The sequence below is a fragment of the Lagenorhynchus albirostris genome, chromosome 7 (genome assembly GCF_949774975.1).
Source record: "Lagenorhynchus albirostris chromosome 7, mLagAlb1.1, whole genome shotgun sequence".
Taxonomy (NCBI): domain Eukaryota; kingdom Metazoa; phylum Chordata; class Mammalia; order Artiodactyla; family Delphinidae; genus Lagenorhynchus; species Lagenorhynchus albirostris.
In genome coordinates, this window is record NC_083101.1 from 3,787,991 (window position 1) to 3,810,568 (window position 22,578).

The window sequence follows — 22,578 nt, forward strand, 5'->3', positions numbered from 1 at the left end:
GTCAGACATCACTCCGACTACTCACTCCAACCGCACCGGGCGCATTTCGGGGGGCCGGCCCGAGGCTGGGGAGGGGCGGGGCGTCTCCGGAGGCTCGGGCCGCCTCCGGGCTGGGCAGGCGCCGGGCGCGAGCGCGGGCGCGGGCGCGGGCGCGGGCGCGGGCGCGGGGCGGGGCGGGGTGGGAGCGGGGGCGGCGCGCGGCGCCCGCGGCTCCTCCGCAGCGCGGCCGGCAGGTGGGCGCGCGCTCGCCGGGCGGGGGTCCGGCCGGGCCGCGCGCCTCCCCCGGAACTCGGCCGTGCCATTCCCATGATGCCCAGCCACCGGGCACGGCTTCCGGAGCGCGGCCGCCACAGCCCCGCCGCCGCCGCCGGTAGGTCCGGGGAGGGAGCTCCGGGGGCCGCCCCGCCCCGCGCACGCGCGCCCCGCCCTCCCGCGCGCGCCCCCGGCGCCGGCGGCCCGGCCCCTCCGCGCCGGGACCCCGCCGCCTCCCCGGGACGCGGCGCGCGGGGCGGTGGCCGGTGCGGGGCCGAGTGGGAGGAGGGGGCCTGGCCGGAGGGCGGGCATGCAGGCCGCACCGCGGCGCCGGGCCGCCGGGGTAGGGGCCGCGGCGGGCGGGGCGGGCTCGGCCCGGCGCCGGGTAGTTAGCTGGCGCGGAGGGCGGGGGTCGCGGCCTCAGAGGCGGCTCCTGGCCGGGACCCCCGCCTGCGCGCGCCCGCGTTCCTCGAAGCCGGCCGGGCGCGGGGCCCAGGTGAGGCGCAGGTGAGGGCCCGCGGCGGGACAGCTTCCGGCGCGGCCGAGGGTCCGGGGCCCGGCCCTCCCGCTGAGATCGTGCCCTGCGCCGCGCCCCGTGCAGCTTCCCGGAGGGTCACCGGGCCCCTCGCCCCCAAGCCCACCGAGCCCAGAATATAACCCGGGCGCAGCCCTGCGTGGAGGCCCGACCCCTTCCTGCCAGAGAACCGGGTCGCCTCTCCGGGCGCCGGGATCCCTCCTGGCAGAGGCTGCGCTGGGAGTGAGCGCCCCCAGGCCAGGAGCAGAGGGCAGGGCAGGGTCAGCCGGGAGGGTCTCGCCTGGCCTCCGGCCCCCTAGGCACTGGCGGTGGCCCTGCAGCTTTGCTGGGGAGCCGTCCTTGCCGTATTGTAAAGTCTCATCTTCCGCGGGCCAGGGCCGGAATTCCAGCGCACGCCCACTTCAGGCTGGCCCTCCAGAGAGGGCCCTCCTTCTGGGCCTTGTATCCCGACCCTCACCTCCCTAATCCTGGGGAAAGTCCAGCCTGGGAGGGAAGGGCAGGAGCTGCACAGCGTTAATGGCGAAGCCACATCGCGTGCGGGGAGCCGGACTTGGCCAGGGGATGAGCGTTAGCGAGGTTCTGTCCTCCTGGAGGTTGGTGTCTAGACTGAGAAGAGACCCAGGTGCCCTCCTCCACTGTCAAATTCTAGCACCACATGGCTTTGGGGCGCAGGGCTGGGTGTCCTCACAGCCACCCTCCAGACCTGGCCCCCGGGTTCTCGAGGAGCAGGGTGGCAGTTTGGCAAAGCGAAAGCCCCCAGGCTTCAGCCCACAGTCTCTCCAAGTACAGTTTCGGGGAGTTTTCCAGAATGATTCATCTCATTGTGGGTGATTGTCTTAAAGCCACAAGCTGTCGCTGGAGACGCTGTCTGAATTTTTAACCTCGTTCTTGCGCTAGGTAATTTGACAGTTCAGAAAACTGCCCACTAGGAGTCCGAGCTCTCGATAGTCATTTAAGAGCTACGACCATGGTCAAGGTGATGGGTAGAGAGCAGCGCTTTTCCTGCCGCCCACTCTGCTACCTGGAGTGGAAACCACTGCAGCTTGGGTTCATCCTTGGGCCCACTTTTCCAGATAGCAGTGCTGTTTAAGAAGTTAATATTCTTTATTTAGACTCTTCCCAGTTCAAGGCCTATGCAGATGTCTCGTAATCGCTGTCATTTTGCCAAGGCAGCTTGAATGACGACCACAGCAAGGTGGGCGCAGCCCAGGGAAAGAGCCCTCCGCCTCCCCACTGTTGCTCCCCACTGCCCTTGGGAGGGAATCTCCCTGGAGGGTGGTGCTGTGGGAGGGATCGTGGACTGTTATGGGTGCTCACATCTGAGGACTGATAAATAGCCTCCCATGTTCCCTGCCGTCACCATCCTACAGGATCAGACCGATGGCCCAGGAGAGTTGGGAATTAGTTGTGGTTAACTGTATTTGGCCTCAGGGTAAGTTCTTCCAAAATTGAATTTTGAGCCCTTAATGTGATTTCTTTCCCCCCAAATACTTACCAGCTGTAAGTTGTTTCAGCCTCTGAATTAGGTCTCTGATTCTCTTTAATCTTGGCAGTCAAGAGTCCGTTTAAAAAGTGGGCACCAGATGCTACAGCGTCGAGGTGGGGGGACGAAGACCCAATCCCTGAACCGTTCTGCAAACGTCACGCCGAACCTGGACTTGAAGAGAATCGCAGGTAAATGCAGCAAATTCTTTTACATTGTAGAGTCTCACTTTCTGAGCATAAGTAGTAATAGCAGAGGACTTCCTTCTGAATTGGTCATGCCCTCTGGTTAATTGCTGGTCCCACCTGTCTGGGCACGTCTGTGCCTAGGTGGCTGGGCTAGGCTTTCCTGGAAAGGACTGTGGTGTGTAAACACAGGATTCTGTGCTCGTCAGGAAGGAAGCTCCTGGGGGAGAAGGATCTGCATGGGAAGCAAAGCAAACACACAGGCCACTTCCGGCCACCCCCCAAGGCCCCAGGGTGGTGACCGCCTTGCCCGGCACTGTTTGGAGTTGGAACTCGATTTCCCTGTTTCCACAAGCACTGCCAAGCTCTCCTCTTGCATCTCGGCTACTTTGCATTCCAGTTTGCAGGGGATCGGGAGAGGTCAGAGAAACATGTTAAGAGCTGACAGTTATATGATGTATTTTGCGTCTCTCTAATCGGCTGTGTACAGCCTGCGTTATGTTCCCCTCCCCGGCGGTGGTCCCAGACCTGTAGTGTAAAGGCTGTTGGGAGCAGCTCTTCAAAGTGTCCCCAAGACTATCCCAGTGGTTCTGCCGACCCAGCCACATTTGGTCTGAGATACAAAAGCTGTGGAGAAACCACACAGCGTGAAAAGGGGCGCCTTACTGTGTTTGGGGCAACTTCTATATTAATTACCTAAAAATAATCATACGGTCCCGTGAGACCATCTGGCAAATACACATTCGACGTTTTAAAATAAAGAGGCTTTGGGCTTCCCTGGTGGCGCAGTGGTTGGGAATCCGCCTGCCGATGCAGGGGACACGGGTTCGTGCCCCGGTCCGGGAAGATCCCACATGCCGCGGAGCGGCTGGGCCCGTGAGCCATGGCCGCTGAGCCTGCGCGTCCAGAGCCTGTGCTCCGCAACGGGAGAGGCCACAACAGTGGGAGGCCCGCGTACCGCAAAAAAAAAAAAATAATAATAAATAAATAAATAAAATAAAGAGGCTTTGGTATAAGTGACTCGTTAAAGTTGTTTAGGGAGATACATGTTTAAATGCTCCCATTGAGTAACTTCTCATTTCAGGAGCTGCTGATTCGCGTCAAGGTTGGACCTACCCACGACATCTCACTGAACCTGGATTCATACTAGTTGTTCTTTTCCACCTGCAGAGGAGCACTGAGTCTTTATCTCATTGGCACCTCCTGACAACTTTTGGAGGTAAATAAAACCTCTGTTCCTGTCCCGGAGAAGATGGACAGAGGGACGGGGAAAGGACACTCGTGTGAGCTTCCGCGAGCTCGCTGCGGGTGGCTCGGAAGCGTTTTCTCATGAAGCTTCGTGGCCGTCTTGCGTCTACAGCCAAGGGAGATGCGACCCGGGAGGCGTGAGTGACTTGCCCTGGGACCCGCGGCCGGCTGGACCCTCACCAGGCCCACCGCTTCTCCGTGACCTGACCTAGGGCGCCATCCCGGCGTGCCTTCTCCTCCAGGATGTGAAGCAGGCAGAGAAGCAAAGTGCCGCCTCTCTGCGCGTCCCGTCGGCTAGGATGTATCTCATGAATGCGCCTCCTGTGCTCGCCCTGCCGTCCAAATGGGAGGCCTTTGGCCCACCCGGGAGCTGTAGGTTTCCCGGATGCTTCTCGGAGCCGAAGGAGGGCGTCCCGAGAGCGGCGGTGAGCGCCAAGGTGCAGGCGGTCATCAGCACGCTTCAGGGGGACGGGGCCGCCCTGGGCATGAGTGGCGAGCATGGCCGGCAGAGAAGCCAGAGAGCGGAGAGGGGCCGCGGCACCAGGCTGGCTACCAGCCCCACCTTTGCCGCCTGTGGTCTTGCTGTTGGTTTTGACCCCAAGGGGGAGGAGGAGGCCGCGGACCTTGGCCCCCTGGTGCTGGATTCGGACAGTGATGATTCCGTGGACCGCGACATTGAGGAAGCCATCCAGGAGTACCTGAAGGCCAAGAGCGGGGCCGCCCGGCCTCCCGCAGCCAGTCGATGCAAACCAGAGCCGCCTCCGAGCGGCACCCCGACCGCCCTGTGCCCCCCAGGCCTTGCAGCTGGCCCCACTGGTGTCCCCGGCAGCCACAGGGGAGTCGGCCAGGACCAGGGCTCTGCCTCGCCGCTCAGCGTGAGCAGTGAGGACTCCTTCGAACAGAGCATCCGGGCGGAGATCGAACAGTTCCTAAGTGAGAAGAGGCAGCACGAAACCCAAAAATGCGACGTTCCTGCAGACAAAAAACCAGACCCCGCTGACAGCTTGGCCCAGTCGGCGTCTAGATCCAGCAGAGAGCCGATGGGCAAGGCGTACCAGCAGGAGCTGGCTGGCGCCTGTAAGGAGTTCACCTTCCGGAAGCCTCCCAGGTCCACAAAGGCTGGCGCGCTGCCCAGAGGCCCCAGGTGCAAGGTCACCGTTGAGCCCGCCGCAGCTGCGGGCCGCCCTGCAGAAGCAGCCCCTGGTAAAGTCGGGGTCAGGAGGGGCACCGGCTCAGGGAAGAGGGGAAGGCGAGCCAGGAGCGCGGCCCTGGTGCCTGAGGCGGCCGACTCAAGCAGCGATGATGGCATCGAGGAGGCCATCCAGCTGTACCAGCTGGAGAAGAGGAAGGAGGCAGGTGGCGAGCCGCCGCAGAGGGCCCTGCCCGCGGAGGAGAAGGGCCCCGGGCCCCCTGCACACGGCACGGGCCTCTGCTCCAAGAGCACCTGGCTCGAAGGCCACGGGAAGACCCCGGGCAAGAAGAAGCCGGTGGCCACCAAGGCCGCGGACTTCAGCCCAGGGGGCCTGGACCCCGACCACCCCTCCAGGCCTCCCAGGGAAACCGTGGCTCCTGCGCCTCCAGGAAGCACAGCTGCCGAAAGCAAGTCTGTGGCCGGGTCCCCGTGCCGCGCAGACACATCCGCGGAGCTGATGTGCGCTGAAGCGATCCTGGACATCTCCAAAGCCATCCTGCCGGGTCCCCTGGAGGGCGGCGCCAGGTCCCCGCCCACCAGCCCACTCCTGTATCCCCACGACGTGCCTTCCTGCCCCGACGGTGACAGCAGCTCCGTGGACAGCGACGACAGCATCGAACAGGAAATCCGGACGTTCTTGGCTCTGAAGGCGCAGTCAGGGGGGCTGCTGCCCAGGACGGAGCCGTGCCCGCCACCGGCACACAGCCCGCTGCCGTCATCCGGCCTCAGCGCCTCGGCCTCCAAAACGCCGGACTTGTCACTGAGCTGCAAGAGGAAACGCGGAGCAGGCAGCACCGCCGTGCGGCCGTGCACGCCCAAGAGGACCAGAGACACGGCCGAGGCGCAGGAGGGCGCCCGGGACGCCGACCGCAGCCAGGGGAGAGCGCAGCCCGGCCAGGGGAAGGCCAGCGAGGCCCCGGGAAGGGAGGGTGAGACCTGGGGCCAGCCTCTGCCCTGCAGGACGGGCGTGCTGGGTGATGAGCACGGGGCCCCGGTCACGCAGGGTACCGTGTTGCCAGGCCCCGGGAAGGCGGCCGAGGCGAGGCGCGTGGATGAGAAGGAGAGCTCCGAGGACAAGAGCAGCTCGCTGGACAGTGACGAGGACCTGGACACGGCCATCAAGGACCTGCTGCGGTCCAAGCGGAGGCTCCGGAAGAGGTGCAAGGACCCCAGAGCCGGCTGCAAGAAGAGGGTCAGGTTCAGCACCACGGAGACGCAGTTCCTGGATAAAGTAGGGGGCTTCCCGAAAGACTGGAAAGACCGAAGCCCACATCTGCTGAAAAGCTGCCTCTCAAAGTCCAGAAAAGAGAGCCCAGGGAGACCCTCGCACGTCCTCTGCCGAGAAGCGGTGAGAGCAAAGCCAGACGGCGTGGCAGCCGAGGACGCGCCCCCGGCTCCCCGGTCCAGGGGCCAAGCCGCAGGAAGGAGCCTGTTCTCTGGTGAATCGGAAGCCCGTGAACTTCGTGGTCCGGCCCCAAGCCCCAGTTCCCTGTCTGATGACAGCAGCTCTGTAGACAGCGATGACAGCATTGAACTGGAGATTAGGAAGTTTTTGGCCGAAAAGGCCAAGGAGTCCGTGAGCGGATCAGAAATTCAAGGAGGGGGCCCCACCGCTCTCGGGACGGGGAATGGGGGCAAGCCAGAGCTGCCGTGCCGGAAAGTGCTACCTCCCGGCCCGGCCCTTCAGCCTGGCATGTGCACCCGGAGCCAGAGGTGCAGGGGGCCCTTGCAGCCGGCCGAGGGACCGAGGGGCCCGGGCAGAGCCTTCGCTCCGGCCGGGAGGAGCAGCCCCCGCGCCGAGCAGGCCTGCAGCCCTGCAGCCCTGGCCAGATGCGAACTGGTGCTGCCCAGGAGCGCCAGCGGGACCGCGTCTGCCAAAGGGTCACCAGCCAGTAGGAGAACCGCCTATGCGCCCAAAGATAAGAGCCCGAGGGGGGCCGAGGCTGCCGCGGGGGAAAGCGCATTGGCTCAGCTCCCGAGCTGCATGGAGGCTGGCGCTCGGGCAGAGAGCCGGAGCTCACTGGCACGGACCCCAGGCGCCGAGCGAGAGGGGAGGCCCCGGGCCGGCCTCGCCCTGCCCTGGACTGACTTCTCCCCCCAGAGCCGGTTGCAGAGCACCTGGGCACTGAGCACGAAAGGCAGGGACGCGGCGGCGTGGAAAGGGGGCCTCAGGGGCCAGAGAGAGAAGCGGCTGGAGGGCCAGGCCCGGGGCTCGCCCAGCCTCGCCATGGACCCCAAGAGAGGCCTGCCTTTTGCCGGCTTCTCACCACTGCTCTCCACGCAGCTGTTTCACTTCGGGAAGAGTGTCTCCTGGGGGGGGAAGCAGGCCAGCCTCTTCAGTACCCCCCTGAGCCTGCCTCTGCAGGGCGCATCCTTCTCGGCCTTCCGAGAGACCCAGGCTGGCCACGGCCCAGTGTTCGGAAGCTCACACTTGCTGGTGAAGCAGGAGGGTGGCCGCTGGCCGCCCAGGAAGTCCCAGGCAGGGCTCAGTCTGCCCGACAGGAGGAACTCGGGGCCGGAGGAGAGCATCTTAGACCTGCGGTACAGGCGGAGGGGGGTGGACAGAGACGATGAAGACCAAGAGGCCCTGGGCAGCGATGCCAGCGAGTTCAGCGATGCGTCTGTGGAGGAGGGCGGCAGCCTCTTGGCCAAGGGCCCCGTCCTCCAGCTGTGAGCACGCTCCTGGCCGCGGCAAGTGTGGGCGAAGCATGTGTGTGCCCGTCCCCACGTGTCACACACTCCTGATGAAAGGGCGGAGCCCTGGAGGCCCCTGTACAGCCTGTATATATGTACACTAACGCGAAAGGATGTTTTTATTTAACAGATGTGTCCTGGTAAATATAATTTTTGTAGGCTTTTTGTAAATTATTTAAAGTGCTGTAAGAAATATTTTTGGTGAATACCATTGTTGGATTTTGTAGGGCGTCCCTCGGGGCAGTTTTCCGTGGTCTCCGCACTAGTCTTAGATCAGCAAACACTTGGTTCCGACTGTCCCTGCACTTGGGGTTGATCGCTGGTGGCCGTGGCCAGTCGTGGCCACAGTTCGGGCCCGAGGAAGGCAGCAGCTGGTGCCCCGCCTGAGACGTGTCAGAGCGCCCCAGCGGTCTTGGTTGGGGCACCCCTGGACAGCACTTCCTATGTAAAAGAGGCCTGAGCATGTCTTCAATTGGAAAAGCGTTTCAAAGCACAATGGCCAGCGAGCACACCGGCCATGCCAGTTGCACGTAGGAGTCCTGAGTGAGATCTCGGGGCCGGTCACCAGTTCACGCCTGAAGCCTGTGTTGTTTAACGGCCAGTCCTGTTCAATCATGACATGATGCTACCGGCTCAATAAACCTATTTTTATGCAGGAGCTGCCGTCCTTCGTTTTTAGTCACAGCTCTAAAAAGGTACCAGGCAGCCCGTGTGTTTTAAATGCCCTTGTCCTGATCTGGGCAAAGCAAAGAGGCAGCGGCTGCTTCATGGGTTCTGGTGCCCGGAGTCCTGAGGACCGAGGACAAAGCCCACCGCCCTCCGGGAACTGGGCTCGCTGGGACTGTGCTCTACCAGCAGGGGCGTGCCCGTGCTCTCGGTGTGTTTGAGCGGCGGTGCCACGCACACAGGGAAGAGCGTGGCATCCTATACCTTGTGCTCTGAGGCTGCTGCGGTGCCCACAGCTACAGAAGAGGCAGGTGGCAACCTGCACACGTGAGGCTGAGCGCTGACGTTTACCTGCGATCGTCCAGCAAACTGATCGGCTGCCGCAATTGTGACAACTCATCAGTAGCTGCAGTGGGCCTGGAGCAAGGTTTAATTTGCAGCTGAAGTTGTTATTCTGATGTGCAAGTGAATTTTCTACATGTTGTGCCCCCCTAGGTCTTAGCAGGAATTCACTTCTGTACCCAAATGGGGACGTGTACCAGCACCCACAGTCAGTGTCCGCTGGCTCAGATGCTGTGACGAGCAGGCCCTGTGGACTCCGTGACCGTCCGGTGCCTACGCGCTGTGCATCCGATATTTCCGTTGTCGAATATTCATTCACTTAAGTGCTTCCCGGAAAAACAATTAATTAATCCATGCTTTAAATTTCATTTAATTTTGAAGGAGTGCTTTTAACACTTGAAAACAAAAATCAGCTTGTTTTGTATATAAGAACTGGATTTTTTGGGTTTTTTTTATGCTAATAAATCAGGCACTGCTCACAAATCAGTTGATATAGTCTGTCCTGTGCAGAGTGGCCTTTGCAGGATGTTGACGTGAGAACCCAATGTCTGGGACCTGCCAGTGTTCTTCTGTGCCATCGTGCATTTAGTCCTGAGCACCTGTCTGCTCCTGCGGCCCATCCCAGTCTCCCCCAGACCCTTTGCACCTTCCTCTCCCCCTGCCTCCCTAGCCCCGGTCTGTGTGCTTACTTGGCAGTGCGGGCCATGCCTGGTTTTCACAAACTGGACGTAAACGTGATCGTGCGGGCCCATCCCTGGCTTGCCAACAGCCCTGCTGCTGAAAGATTTTGCTTTCCCTCTCTCCAACATCCTAGGTCAACTCTGGGGCCAAGGCCCGAGGTCCCCCTGCACCCTGTCTGCAAAGGGCGCTGCAGTGGGGGGCAGACGGGAGCACTGTCCCTCAGTGATGGCTGTCTATACGTTTGCAGCCCTGGTACAGCTCCTCCGATGATCCGGGCCCGACCCTGCATCCGTGCATCACAGCATCCCCGGAGCTGCTGCATGAGATGGTACGTGTGCCCGCACTTGTAGGAAGAGTCTCGGCGAGGGTGTGTTACCAAACCAAGCTGTAATTACTAAGACCTACAGATAAGTCCGAACCAAAGAGCCCCTCTTGCTTCCCAATGGGGAGGGGGTGGGCGTCTATGTACCTGGGGCCACAGGTTCATTTCACCTAATGCAAAGAAGGGGGAGAGGCCTGTTTTTTTGTTTGTTTGTTTTTTGGGGTTTTTTTTTTTGCGGTATGTGGGCCTCTCACTGTTGTGGCCTCTCCCGTTGCGGAGCAGAGACTCCGGACGCGCAGGCTCAGCGGCCATGGCTCACGGGCCCAGCCGCTCCGCGGCATGTGGGATCCTCCCGGACCGGGGCACGAACCTGCGTCCCCTGCATCGGCAGGCGGACTCTCAACCACTGTGCCACCAGGGAAGCCCCAAGAGACCCGGTTTTTGAGGTGTCTAATGCTCTGGGTTAGGTCATCCTGGGGTCACTGTGTCGCTGCAGGAACTGCCCCCTTTTCTGGAAAGAATGGGCCCATTTCAGAAGTCCCAGCAGAATAGGATGGGAGTAGGAAGAGGGGGAAGTCCTGGAGGTTAGTGTTCAATGTTCACCACCCGCGTCTCCGCATCAAGGAGAGGGTCTTCCTAAAGAGAAGAGTCATGGACTTCCCTGGTGGTGCAGTGGTTAAGAATCCACCTGCCAATGCAGTGGACACGGGTTCGAGCCCTGGTCCTGGAAGATCCCACATGCTGCGGAGCGCTAGGCCCATGCGCCACAACTACTGAGCCCACGCGCTGCAACTACTGAAGCCCGCGTGCTCTAGGGCCCGTGCTCCTCAACGAGAAGCCACCGCAATGAGAAGCCTGCGCACCGCAATGAAGAGTAACCCCTGCTTGCCACAACTAGAGAAAGCCCGCGCACAGCAACGAAGATCCAATGCAGCCAAAAATAAATAAAATTTTAAGAAATCGCAAAGTGTTGCTCTGAACTTTCTCTTTTGCTCAGAATCCGAGTTATCAACAGGTTTTCCCAAGCTGTGACACACTCGCAGTGGGAAACCAGGCCCTCAACTGAAATACTAGCACTTTATCTGCTCATATAAAAAGTATTACCACCTTGATCCTCCTCTCTCCTTGAAATTAATTTAAGGGCCTGTGTAGAGGGGACGGGGAGGGGGAAATATTATATTATTTGCAGAAGCTTTGAGATTTCTGGTGTTTTGTGTGCTGAACAGAGGGATTTTTTTTTCCCAGTGTCAACACATTTTACTAGGTATTTGAAACCATTTATTCTAATTGACTGTAAATAAAAGATTAAATATCACTGAAGAAAAATAGACAAATGAAAATATACTTTTAGAGTAAGAAGTTACTGGTTTTAAGCCAACTCAGCAGCTAAATTAAGTGATTAGTAAAGTGCTGTGAAACTTCGTCAATGTTTCATTTCAGAGTGGAATAGAGGCCAGATAAAGAAAAGACCTACTCGTGGATGGGGAAAGAGTTTCTCTGGAATTGCCGCGCAGTTTATTTAATAACCTGTGGAAACTGGTTTTTGTTAACCTCTTTGGATCGCCTTTCCCGTAATTGTTCTGATTGGATTTAAGATTTCAAAAGAACTCAGTACAAAGGTCAGAAGAATGATGGGTGTCATTTTCTTCCCATTCTGTATGCTATAATGCCAAACAGAAGGCATGTTCTTGTAATTTAGGGTTAGACCTGTCAATCTGAACTCTTTTATTTTCCCCTCACACATAAAGATTCCAGTTTGAAAATAGGTTAAAAAGATAAATTTCATGATAATCACTGGAGTTCGTATATGACTCGTGCAAACAGGTAGGAAGTTAGGGTGTGTCTATGGGGTCAGATTCTGATGACCTGGCCCCTCCCAAGACCCCCCAAGGCGGCTTCAAGCCCAGGACCTGCTGCAGGGCACCCCCTCTGGACCCTAATTTTCCCACCCATAGATGGAGGTACAGCAAGACCTGCCCCAGGCGTGAGCATCAGATGAGGTGACACTGTCAAAGCTCTTCGAAAACCGTGAAAACAGACAAGTGGAGGGGAGCATGGCATCTCGCAGGGGCCCAGGAGCCAGGAGCATGTGGGAATTGGGAGCCTGAGCCGGAGATGGTGGGTGAGTTTTCAGGAAGACAGGCATGTACGTTATACCAGAGGTACTTCGGTTGTCCGTCTTTCCAGACATTTATTCTACGTACAGAGTCTAACGTTCCATTAACTCATTAGCAACTGATACAGAAATATTGGTTATTGGCTATGACAATTAAAGCACATCAATGCCTGATTTTGATGCCAGGATTAACTTCGTAAAGCTCACTGGCGTGCTTGGCATGTTTTGTTTGTGGATGTCAGCTCGACTGACCGTCCCAGCCCGGGCTCTGACCTACACACGCTGTCCTGTTCCGGGAGTGCAGGTGCTCACCGGGTCTAGCTTGGAGAGGAAACCGTCACTTTGCCTGACGGCTGCATCCTCCCCTAGATCCCCTGCGCTTCCCAGCCAGCTTCAGAGGAAGGATTTGTCCTTTTCAGTGAGTTTAGAAACTGGATTGATCAGCTGTTCTTTTTCTTTTTTTTATTTCAACAGAGGAGAAATACAGAAACATTCTGAGGATTTTGGTATTTTTAATGAAAGGTTGTTTTAAAAAAAAGGCATTTTCAGTGTGATGCCTGGAGTCTGTGCTAGTTTTCCAGCTAAGGAGAAGGATATGACATAGACCCTGGCTCCAGACGCAGCTTTGTACCTTTTCTATTCAAATAATAGATTGATTTCCTCTGGAAGGCATTTCCACCCCAAACTGAACGTTAAGAATGTTGCTGAAATGTTTACTTTTGTGTAATAATAAGTCTTTAATGAAGAAATAACCGGTGATGGTATTTCATTTCCTCCCCAATTCATATGTGAGTAAAATCTCTTTGGGTAAAAATCTTTGTAAGGAAGGTAGCGACGGTGGTCTGTAACAATGATTTCTTCTGTCTGGTTCCAACACCCTCCGGATTTCCTGTGATGAGCTGTCATAAAGGAAGGTGGGAGGAATCTATGTCTGGAAGATATATATTGTCGTAGAAAATGTTTTCTTATTGAGGACCCTCTACATCATAGTAAACATTGATTGAGAACTAACTACGTGGAAAGAGAAATCCACTTCATGTAGTTATTACCCCCACCTGAGAAAAACATGGTCTTCCCCGCCTGAGTTTTTTTAAACTTTTTATTGAAGAGGTACAATGAACAGCAAGCGGGGAAGCCCGACGTACACCTCACCCCTCAGCAACCAGCAGCAGTCACCAACCTTGTTGACTCCGCCTCTGTCCCCGCCCCATTCGTGGCCAGGAGGTGCTCAATATCACTCCAAGCTTGGCCCGGGTCAGGGCCAGTAAGGGCCCTCCTGCCTGGTCCCGCCTGGAGCTTTCCTCCCGAGGTCCCCTCTGCCTCCTCGCCCAGCCCTCGTCCACACCCAGGCAGAGCATCCTACCCTCCCTCCGTGGCTCGGCAGGTGCTTGAGAGCAGAAACCACGCGTAGTTTGTCATGAGTATAAAAATGGCTCCCAGAGATGCAGGTGGGGCTCTCGGGCATTCCCAGCATTCAGACTGAGATCGGGGTCCCGGCATGCCCACCGCCCTACTCATTGATTATACCTGAGTCAGGGACTGGGGACATAGCAAGGTTTTTAATGGAAAGTCAAGCCATTAGCTCTTTTTCATCTAGATGTAAAACAGAGAAAGTAGGGCATCATAGCCCCGTTTGCAAATGTTTCTAACCTAGAGGGGAAAAATATTTTCAGGGAAAGCAGTGAAGTGTGTTCCTTTACAATTGGGCAAGTTATCAAAGATTACGGCTGCCAACTGTCCAGACTATCTCCACCAGAGCCGGGAGCCCCTCAGTCACAGATGGACGGCTTGCTGACCCTGTAGCTGGGGTGGAAGTTGAGCCGGTCGTAGAAGGTGATGTAGTTGTCCGGACCCGTCACAATGCTCTTCTCCATGGAGACGTTGAAAGTATTGTTCTGGAACATTCCACCAGCTGCAACTTGTCTAGAAAATTTATACGAATTTGGATAAAATACCTTCTGGAAGTGAAAAGGGGACACTAGGGTTAGTGATACATGATAACACTCTTGAGCAATCAGTCATTAGGTATTTTGGGAAGAAAAATAAAAACTTGTAAGAAAATGTTTTTAAATTCTTATTTTGTAAGAAAATGTCGTCTCCAATCCTAGGAAGCAGAGAAGCCAGGGTGGGCAGGATGGCTGGCCTAGTTGGCCCCAACCATCCCAATTTCTGCCTAATGTCAGGGAATAATGATTAATGGTGCCTCCTTTCACTATTACATGGATAGAAGAATCAATTATGGGGCCACCTGGGCAAGGCATTGCCACACCTGAATATGGTTACAAGGGGTCAGGCCCAAAGCTGTTCTCAGTTCAGCTTTTGCCAACTACAACTAGGGCAAGTTACTGGACCTCTCTGAACTTGAGTTTTCTCTTCCGTGGAAAAGAGAGAACATCAGTAGGTTTCCACCTTGATGGGGTATTAGAATCCCTTGTAGAGCTTTAAAACAATTCTGATGGCCGTGCCCCCCCAGCCAAGGGGTCTGGGGAGGGGATGCCCTAGCGAGGTGGAGGTGCAGTGAGAACACAGATGAGGCCGCTGGTGTGTGCGGGCACCCAGGGGTAGGAGTCATTTCAGCAATACAGCATCCCCAGGTGACCTCGAGGTTTCTGACAGAAGTGGCCTGGACCACTATCAGATAGTACACTTGGGACAGGTGGCCTGTTCTAGGCTCCCCTTGTGTCAAGTAGATCACTTGATGTTTTGTCTCCTTGGCAGGAAGCAAGTACCAAGAGAAATGGCCTTCAGTGCATTCTTTTGTTTGTTTTTTGTGGTTGTTGTTTTTGTTTTGTGTTTTGTTTTGCTTTGTTTCGTTTTTAGCTGCACCCTGCGGCTTGTGGGATCTTCGTTCCCCGACCAGGGGTCAAACCCGTGCCCCCTGAAGTGGAAGTGTGGAGTCCTAACCACTGGGCTGCCAGGGAAGTCCCAGTGCATTTTTAAATAGACTTTATTTTTTAGAGCAGCTTGGGGTCTACAGAGAATCTGTGCAGAGTGAAGAGTTCCCGGATCGCCTCCCCGGCAGCACACACGGCTGACCTGCTGTTCACATCTCCCATCAGTGCATTTAGAACAACTGACACAATGGTGACGGGTCGTCGTTAACTAAAGTCCACGCTGTACGTAGGGTCCACTTTTTGCATTGTACATGCTGGGTTTTGACAGATGAATAATGAATGACATGTATCCACCACTACAGTGTCATTAAGAATAGTTTCCTTCAGTATATTTTCTAAAACCCAAAGAATGCATTTTTATTTTCTGTTCCCACGTGGGAAGGAAACCCTGCGTGCTGCTGGTTGAGTCCCGCGGCCACACTCAGGTCAGGAAACTGGAAACCAGGTTCCAGATAAAGCAGGTCGATAAGCAGCAGGAAAAACTTCTAAACTTGCCTCCGGGGAACCTCGGTGCTTCACGTCCCACTGCCTCATAAGACCAGCAAATGGCCTTTTTTATAAAAGCAAAACATCTGGACCTATGTTTGTAAGTGTGTCGGTCTTTTTCGTGGAAATACCTGATCCCTTGATCCTGGGAGAATGACCTTTAAATGCTCTAGGAACTTTCTAGAGAAATAATCTTCTCACAAAAGCTCTATCCCCCATGAAAAACAGGTAAATAAGCAATTATCATGATCTTTTAACATGAATAATTTGGAAGAAAAACAACAACACTGCCAGCCCCAAAATGGGAGGCCCTCCTGTCTTGGGTACCCAGGGGATGCTTACACTGGTCCATCTGCCCTTCACCTGGACCCAGCAGGGGCATCAGGGGGTTCTAGGAGGCTCCCTGCCATGTGAGGTTGATCTCAAAGAGGGGTCAGGTTCCCCAAAAGTGCACAGATCCCGGGGCCCTTTTGTAACCTGTGCTTTCATCAGCCAGTGCTGTCTCTTAAGATCACAAGTTAAATATTTCATAAAATACGGTATTACTCCAAAAATAAGGCAGTTCTTCATTTATCTGCCTCAAAACCTACTGCATTAGGTTACAAGAGTCGGCTGGTTGTACGAGTGAATGGGGCCAGCCCTTTGGGATGTTGTAAGGAAGACTACATGCCCTTTTTTCATCCTTTAAATCATTTCATTGCTAAACTCATTCGTTCATTTATTTCTACCCTGCCCTGTCCCAAAAGGAATTGAGGTGCGCCCTCCTGCTTCGTGCTGTTGGAACTGCGGGCCTCTCTGCACCTCCCCCTCCTGATGTGTTGCTCTTTTGAGGAATCCGGAGTCTCAGCCTCCTCCTAGAGATGCCCCACCTGCGCACCTTTCTTTGCTTCCTCCTTACCGGCATCTCGTGCACGGTGGGTGCTCTGCTCCCATACGCTTGGTTACTGGTCCTGTACACTGAGGGGGGCTCCTTGGTCCTAGCAGATGAGAAAAATACTTTCTTTTCCACTCATTTGTTTTAATTCTGCCCAAGTCACAGCTTTAACATATTTGGTTGGTGGAGCTTTGTTGGAAATGCCCCAGATGGGCGATGCAGCCGTGAACCTGGGCTCCTGTCGAGTGCAGGGTTGGCCTCCCTGGCAGGCTCAGCCTCCCTGACTCCCTCTGCTGACCTCTGCCAAAGCCCTAAAGAACTCCCAGGTGGCAAGTGCTGGCCCTCAGCCCCAGTGGGACCTAGGCCCATGCTGTCATTTCCTGGGTGGGTGGGTAGGCTGGGAGCTGTGACTCAGCCTCCAGGCCTGCCACTCGCGGGGGCCAGCCCTTTGGGATGGGAGGGGATGCCCTCCCATGGCGGGGGGGGGTCCCTCCACTTCTGAGCCTCCAGGAGAAAATGTTCCTGCAGTCTCTAGTCCTGATGCTATTGGTACAGCAGTTTAACTAGTGGCTGTGGGCTCAGACACCCCAGCTCTGCCTCATACTAACTCTGGGATCTGTCTTTCTACAACCCAGATGTCCCTCCTGGGAAATGAAGATGCTAACAGAGCCAACTCTGTGGGATCGTGGAGGGACTAAGGGGGAGAGGGGGGAGCAGGGAAGGCACGCACAGCCTGCCCAGCTGTGTCTTAAGAGGCTGCAGCGCACTGGAACAGCTGGCAGGCCACGCCCCTCGGCAGCCTGGTGATGGAGGTGTCGCCATGCACCTCAGGCGGACGGGTCCTCTCTTCTAGAAAGGAGAGGAGACTGACCCCGCCCTAGAGGGTGCTGCTGGGATCAGCCCGAGTTGTGTGATTTCCCCTGGGCAAACCCCGCCCCACCTCGCTGGCGGGAGGCCCACTCACTCCACCCGCGAGTCGCAAGCCGCAGGCAGCACCTCCGCGCTCATTTGGTGGTTAACAGCTGACCCCGCTTTTGACTTGGGGGCCGGGAGGGGGCCTGGGGGTTCTTGCACAACGGGCCATCTGCGCAGAGCGCAGGACCAGCTGGGCACCTGGCTGGCGGCTGGACCAGGAGCCCTTTCTTTCCTCTTCGTATGCCAGGTGGACCCTGACCGGACTCCCTGGTCCTCACCTGTAGCCCCGAAACCAAGCCGGGTTGTTGAACCTGGCCGGCAGGTCCTCGCTCACGCGGTAGTAGTCGCTGGTTTTCTCCGGCGGGGCCTTGGCCTTGGGCACCTCCTGCTCCGCGCATCCCTGGGGGTCCTCCTCGGACATCTCGCCTCGGTCCACCCGAGTTTCGGGGGAAAGAGCGAGCGGGCAGGAAACAGCTTCTCAGCCCTGGGGCCGTGAGGGGCCGCGCGGCGTCTTGTTGCTAAGCGACGGTCCGGTCACCTGACTGGGTGGGCGGGGCCCTTAAAGGCGCCGCGCCTCCTGGGCCGGAGGCCGCCCACCGCCGGCTTGTGGGGGCAGAAGTCCGAAGTTCTAGAACCTTCCGTGGCGAGCCACGAGGCCCTAGGCTAGCCGGGATAATAAGGCATTACTTCCTGGGGCCGCATGATCAGTAGCCTTCGGCGCCAACATTTTCCCAAATGCGGTGGGGGGCAGATTTCCAGGCAGATGAAACCCCGGGCCTGGGGCTTCATCGGCAAATTGCGGAGTTCAGGTTCTCTAAGGCCGCTCCGCTGTAACGCTCCGACGCTCACCGCGTGGGCCAGGGCTGCTCCTTGACCCCCACCCCCGACTTCAGGCTCCCCAGTACGCTGCATCTAAAATTAAGACTTCAGATTTGCCTAACTTTATGGAATCTTTCTAAGCCAAATGTTTAAAAATTAAAACACTTTTGGACAGCGGGAGGTTGTGCTGGACTGGCCGCAGGTGAAGACGGTCCCCATCTCCCGGCGAGTTCCCGCGGGACGGCTGGGAACCTCCTCGGCCGCCGGGCACTGTGCAGGGAGGGGGCGAGGGGAGGAGTATCCAGACCCCGCGCTCGACAGGACCCCGGCTCCGGCCCGCCCCACGCTCCTTGCGGGTCCACGGTGCCCGGGCAGATCTGGGGCGCAAGGCCCAGCCTTCCCCAAGGACTGCGTGCTCCGACCCGGTGGGCAGGCGGGGGCCAAGGGGCGGGGACGCGTCCAGAGCTGGGGTGCCCGAGAGGCGGCGGGCGCTCAGTGGCACCCCCGGACCTGCAGGTGGCGCTGCGGCGAAGGCGCGGGCCGCAGCCGGAAGGAGGAGCCGCTCGTGGGGCCGCGCCTGCCCGTCTTCCGCGTCTGTCCGTCCGTCCGCCTACCGGAGTCCACGCCATGGTACCCGGCTCGGTCTTACCCCGGCTGCTCGGCGCAGGTAAGGCGCCCGGGACCCGGGGTGGGGGGCGCGGCAGGGACCCTCTTGCGGGCCGGGCGGCGGGAGGGAGGGAAGGAGGGAGGCGGGCGGGGGGCGCGCGCCACGAGTTTGCTGTCGCCGCAGGTGTCCGGCGCTGGCCGCTCCAGCTGCACCTCGTCCAGACGGCGACCCCGGGCCCGGTGGGACCGAGCGGCAGGACACTGGGGAGCGCCGTGGCCTCCGCGGCCCGGGAGCCCGAGCGCAGCAGCGGTAACGCCAGCCCTGCGGTCCTGGGGGTTTGAAATTGTCCCGCTGCTAGGAGTCCCGGGCGCTCTGGGTCTCCATGGGGCCCCTGGAGGATGCGGGACTGGGGAGGGCGAAGGGCGGCCTTCCGCCCCTGGCAGCACACGTGCTGGGCCGCACGAGCTTGCAGCCCTCCGAGCAGCCCCACCGCCGAGTAGGGCCGAGCCCCCCCCCCTCCACGAACCGCAGCCGGGGAGCTCCTGCGGGCGGCTGGCGGGACCACGGGGACCTCAGACACCACCCGGCGCCCCTTCTCTCCGAGTGAAGACTCGGCCACGTTTACCCAGGAGCGAAGCTGGGGTCAGATCTCGGCCTCCGCCCCGAGCCTCCAGAAAAGGCCCCTGGGGACCCTTAGCATCTGCTCTCCCACAGACCCCAGGCTTGGGAGCCGGGATCCAGACCCTGCATCCTCTCCCTCTCCCCGCCCCAGATCTGAACGAGAGGATCCTGAGCGAGCCCCTCAAGCACTTAGACTTCTTCAATGTCAAGGAATTGTTTTCTGTAAGAAGTCTCTTCGATGCCCGGGTGCACCTGGGACACAAAGCTGGCTGTCGGCACAGGTAGGTGACGCCCCTGGCGAGTGTAGGGGTGCCTGGGGGGCTCGGGACCCTTGCCTTGGGGTCCAGGGCTCCTTTTTCAGTTTGTTTGTTTTGTTTTGTTTTTTGGGTACGCGGGCCTCTCACTGTTGTGGCCTCTCCCATTGCGGAGCACAGGCTCCGGACGCGCAGGCCCAGCGGCCATGGCTCACGGGCCCAGCCGCTCCGCGGCATGTGGGATCTTCCCGGACCGGGGCACGAACCCGTGTCCCTTGCATCGGCAGGCGGACTCTCAACCACTGCGCCACCAGGGAAGCCCTCAGTTTGTTTTAAGAGCGTCTAGCTCCCTTTTCTTCCAGATGGGATCGTTGAGCCCCAAGGAGGGGCAGCTGTTTATTCTCAGGCCCCGTTTGCTCCTCCCGACCCCCAGACCCCGCGGACCTTGCTGTGGGGCTCCTGGTCGTCGGTGGGGCCAGGCCCGCTGCTGCTGGTTCCCTGACAGACAGGCCAGCCGGGAGGGCAGTGCTGGCAAGGCCGTCGGCATCTCGCGGAGGTGTCTCCAAGGGCACGCAGAGGAGTGGTGACTGGCCCAGTCTTTTCATGTGGCGATTTTGACGGCTGGGTTGGGCGTGTATTGGAGGAGCAGTTAGGCCAGGGAGGGAGGCGGTTGTAGATGTTCAGGGGAAAGGTGATGGGCCCAGCTGCGCCGGCAGAGCCGGAGCAGTGGTTGGATGTGGGGTGATTGGGGCAGAGCCGGAGGTCCAGCTGAGCAGAGCCCAGAGCAGGTGTCGACATCCTTCACATCAGGAACTTGGGTCCTATGAGGGTGACCCTTCAGCCACCCCAGTGGGGATGTCACGCAGGCACTAGGGAGAAGCAGCCTGGGCCGGGGACCACCACATCGGGACCTTTTGAGAACATGTGGAGTGGGGGATGGAGGAGAGAGGAAGTCCCAGGTGGGAGCCCTGGGCAACCAGTGCCTCAGAGTCTGGGAAGAGGGGGTGGGGCCGGGGCATGGGAGGAGGGACGCCACTGTAGGTGCTGCGGAGAAGTCACCTGAGGTGAGGGCACGTGGGGCCTCGGGAAGGCTCTTTGGAGAGGAAGAGAGAGTCCCGGCGGGGGTGAGCAGAAGAGTGAATGGGGCGGGGGCTGCAAGAGGACGGTCTCGCAGCCCCGGCTCTCAGCCCAGGCCAGCGGGTCTGTGCCCTCAGGGTTCCCTCCGAGGCCTGGCTGCCTCCTGCTCCGGCATGTCACGCTTGCAGCCTGGGGCACCCCCTGCCTTTCTGGTCCCCCAGGGGGTGGGGCTCACTGTAAAGCCTCAAAGGTGATGATAATGACAAGGATGGGAGCCAGACAAGCAGCACCGGGTGGGACGCTGTCCGGACGTCACGTTTAAGTGTCCAGATGTCCGTGTGGGTCCACTCTGTTAGGCACCCCGCGCGGCCAGGTGGAGGTTCAGAGGGGTAAACCGCTTGCCCGAGACATGGAGTGGCCTGCAGCCCAGCCTGCCCTGCTCGCCCACCCTCACCCTCCCAGTGCCCGCGGCTGTCACTCCTGGGACAGCGTCCCCGCTGCCGTCATCATGGTGAGGGCTGCAGACTGTACCAGCCCTGGGCTTGCCGTGCCCCCCGTGCAGGGGCCCAGGGCTGGGGGAGCGCATGAGAAAGGGCGGGTGGAGGTGGCCACGTGGGGCTGGTTCACACTGGCCTTGGTGGGTGTCCGGCAGGTTCATGGAGCCGTATATCTTCGGGAGCCGCTTGGACCAGGACATCATTGACCTGGAACAGACGGCGACGCACCTGCAGCTGGCCTTGAATTTCACGGCCCATGTGGCCTATCGCAAGGGCATCATCCTGTTTGTGAGCCGCAGTCGGCAGTTCTCACACCTGATCGAGAACGTGGCCCAGGACTGCGGGGAATACGCCCATACCCGCTACTTCAAGGGCGGCCTGCTGACCAACGCGCCCCTCCTCCTGGGCCCCAGCGTCCGCCTGCCAGACCTCATCATCTTTCTGCACACGCTCAACAACGTCTTTGAGCCCCACATAGCCGTGAGGGACGCGGCCAAGATGAACATCCCCACTGTGGGCATCGTGGACACCAACTGCAACCCATCCCTCATCACGTACCCCGTCCCGGGCAATGACGACTCGCCCCCGGCCGTCCAGCTCTTCTGCAGGCTCTTCCAGACCACCATCAACCGGGCCAAAGAGAAGCGCAAGCAGGTCGAGGCCCTGTACCGACTGCAGGGCCAGGAGGGCGCCAAGGGCCGCGGTGCAGCCGACCCTCCTTCCCCGGGAGTGCAGGCCGAGCTGGACTTGGGTCATTCCCCTTGACCTGCCTGCTCTTCTCCCGAGTGAAACAGCAGCCGAGTCTGTTCTGAAGCTGGGACCCAACCCCCTGTACCCACCCCCACCCCCGGCATGGTTCTTAGCACCTTCCCAGTTATTCCAGACTTCGGGTCCCTGCTGCGAGGAACGCTTCTCAGCAGCTGCCCGCCCGGGGCTCCACTTCAGACCCGAGGACCCAGCAGGCTCACTGGGCAAGTGGCCTGCCTGGAAAGGACCCGTCGGAAAACATCCCGTCCCTGGAGTCCGAAGTCCTTGCTTCTACCTCAAGATGAGTCCCTTGTATGTTAGGAAGGTTCTCACCAGGTTGACTTTTCTCAACCAGAATACCCCTAGGTTGGGCTGCTTCGCTGCTGCCTGGCTTCAGGCGCTGTTTTATAACGTGAGGTTGCAGGGTGAGCCACTAAGAAGATTCCATCCGGGTTGGGACAGGCTGGGCAAAGCAGACAGCGTGATTTCAACAGGAATAAAGCTTAGGTTTGGGCAGAACGGGGGCCTGGACCGCTGGTTCTGCATGTGGTCTGTGTGCTCTGTTTTCATCGGCACCCACGGGGCCCCTGGAGCACACGAGACACGTTCCTGCCCCCTGGGTCCTCGAGCTTCAGGGAGACAGGCAGGCATGTGCACGTGGGTTTGGATGGGACGGCACCGCTGCCCCTCGACACCGTCTTCGGTGTTGAGGCTCGAGGCCCTCGTGTCCTGCCCATGCCCTGAGCAGGCATCCTCCCCAGGTGGTCGGGTAAGATGGGACCCTGTTCACAGGGACTTTTGGATGCCCCCTCATTCGTGGGACCTTCCTTGGCAACACTTGTGTTCCTGGGATGAGGTGTGGCCCCTGCTTGCCAGGACCCCACCCCGTGCCTCCTGGTGTACGTGACCACCCCAGGACCCTGTCTGCCCTCAAGGGTCCAGGCAGCAGGGTCTGGCGGGGTCAGAACAGGACGGCCTCGTGTGGATGGATGCATCGTGCCAGCCCATGGCCTACAGTAGCACATGGGGGCAGGAAGACGGCCCACAGGCCCGCTCAGCATCTTCCAGGGG

General features: G+C 58.7%; 3 protein-coding genes across 7 annotated transcripts; 2 read left to right on the forward strand and 1 right to left on the reverse strand.

The window, feature by feature from the left end:
- The first annotated feature begins 256 nt into the window (after window positions 1–256).
- PPP1R26 (protein phosphatase 1 regulatory subunit 26) lies at window positions 257–9,080 on the forward strand. Of its 4 annotated transcripts, none has more exons than XM_060153939.1 (4): window positions 757–1,684; window positions 2,158–2,219; window positions 2,341–2,461; window positions 3,540–9,080. In XM_060153939.1, the coding sequence occupies exon 4, from the start codon at window positions 4,003–4,005 to the stop codon at window positions 7,567–7,569; it is 3,567 nt and encodes a 1,188-aa protein (XP_060009922.1). In that variant the 5' UTR covers window positions 757–1,684; window positions 2,158–2,219; window positions 2,341–2,461; window positions 3,540–4,002; the 3' UTR covers window positions 7,570–9,080. The 4 variants fall into 4 exon arrangements, with proteins under 4 accessions (XP_060009924.1, XP_060009925.1, XP_060009922.1 ...); XM_060153940.1 differs by having other exon boundaries at window positions 757–1,380; XM_060153941.1 differs by lacking the exons at window positions 757–1,684; window positions 2,158–2,219 and adding an exon at window positions 257–370.
- Window positions 9,081–13,256: 4,176 nt separating this feature from the next.
- On the reverse strand, window positions 13,257–18,111 carry PIERCE1 (piercer of microtubule wall 1). 2 transcript variants are annotated; one of them, XM_060153273.1, is made up of 3 exons: window positions 17,164–18,111; window positions 15,995–16,073; window positions 13,257–13,671 (listed from the first exon to the last, which is right to left on the reverse strand). In XM_060153273.1, exons 1-3 carry the CDS (start codon window positions 17,304–17,306, stop codon window positions 13,486–13,488), a joined length of 408 nt encoding a protein of 135 aa, XP_060009256.1. In that variant the 5' UTR covers window positions 17,307–18,111; the 3' UTR covers window positions 13,257–13,485. The 2 variants fall into 2 exon arrangements, with proteins under 2 accessions (XP_060009256.1, XP_060009255.1); XM_060153272.1 differs by having other exon boundaries at window positions 13,257–13,674.
- Window positions 18,112–18,265: 154 nt separating this feature from the next.
- MRPS2 (mitochondrial ribosomal protein S2) lies at window positions 18,266–21,663 on the forward strand. Its single transcript, XM_060153969.1, has 4 exons — window positions 18,266–18,371; window positions 18,495–18,620; window positions 19,084–19,213; window positions 20,916–21,663. Exons 1-4 carry the CDS (start codon window positions 18,332–18,334, stop codon window positions 21,523–21,525), a joined length of 906 nt encoding a protein of 301 aa, XP_060009952.1. The 5' UTR covers window positions 18,266–18,331; the 3' UTR covers window positions 21,526–21,663.
- The last annotated feature ends 915 nt before the right edge of the window (window positions 21,664–22,578 follow it).

Excerpts from the sequence above, each read along its gene's own strand:
- MRPS2 (XM_060153969.1), top strand. The coding sequence starts at position 18,332 with ATGGTACCCGGCTCGGTCTTACCCCGGCTGCTCGGCGCAG. Across the intron at positions 18,372-18,494 it reads ACCCCGGCTGCTCGGCGCAG|GTGTCCGGCGCTGGCCGCTC; the intron begins GTAAGGCGCCCG and ends CTGTCGCCGCAG. Across the intron at positions 18,621-19,083 it reads GGAGCCCGAGCGCAGCAGCG|ATCTGAACGAGAGGATCCTG; the intron begins GTAACGCCAGCC and ends TCCCCGCCCCAG.
- PIERCE1 (XM_060153272.1), bottom strand. The coding sequence starts at position 17,306 with ATGTCCGAGGAGGACCCCCAGGGATGCGCGGAGCAGGAGGTGCCCAAG. Across the intron at positions 16,074-17,163 it reads GCTTGGTTTCGGGGCTACAG|GACCAAGGAGCCCCCCTCAG; the intron begins GTGAGGACCAGG and ends CTCATCTGCTAG. Across the intron at positions 13,675-15,994 it reads CCACCGTGCACGAGATGCCG|AAGGTATTTTATCCAAATTC; the intron begins GTAAGGAGGAAG and ends TTTCACTTCCAG.
- PPP1R26 (XM_060153941.1), top strand. The coding sequence starts at position 4,003 with ATGTATCTCATGAATGCGCCTCCTGTGCTCGCCCTGCCGTCCAAATGG.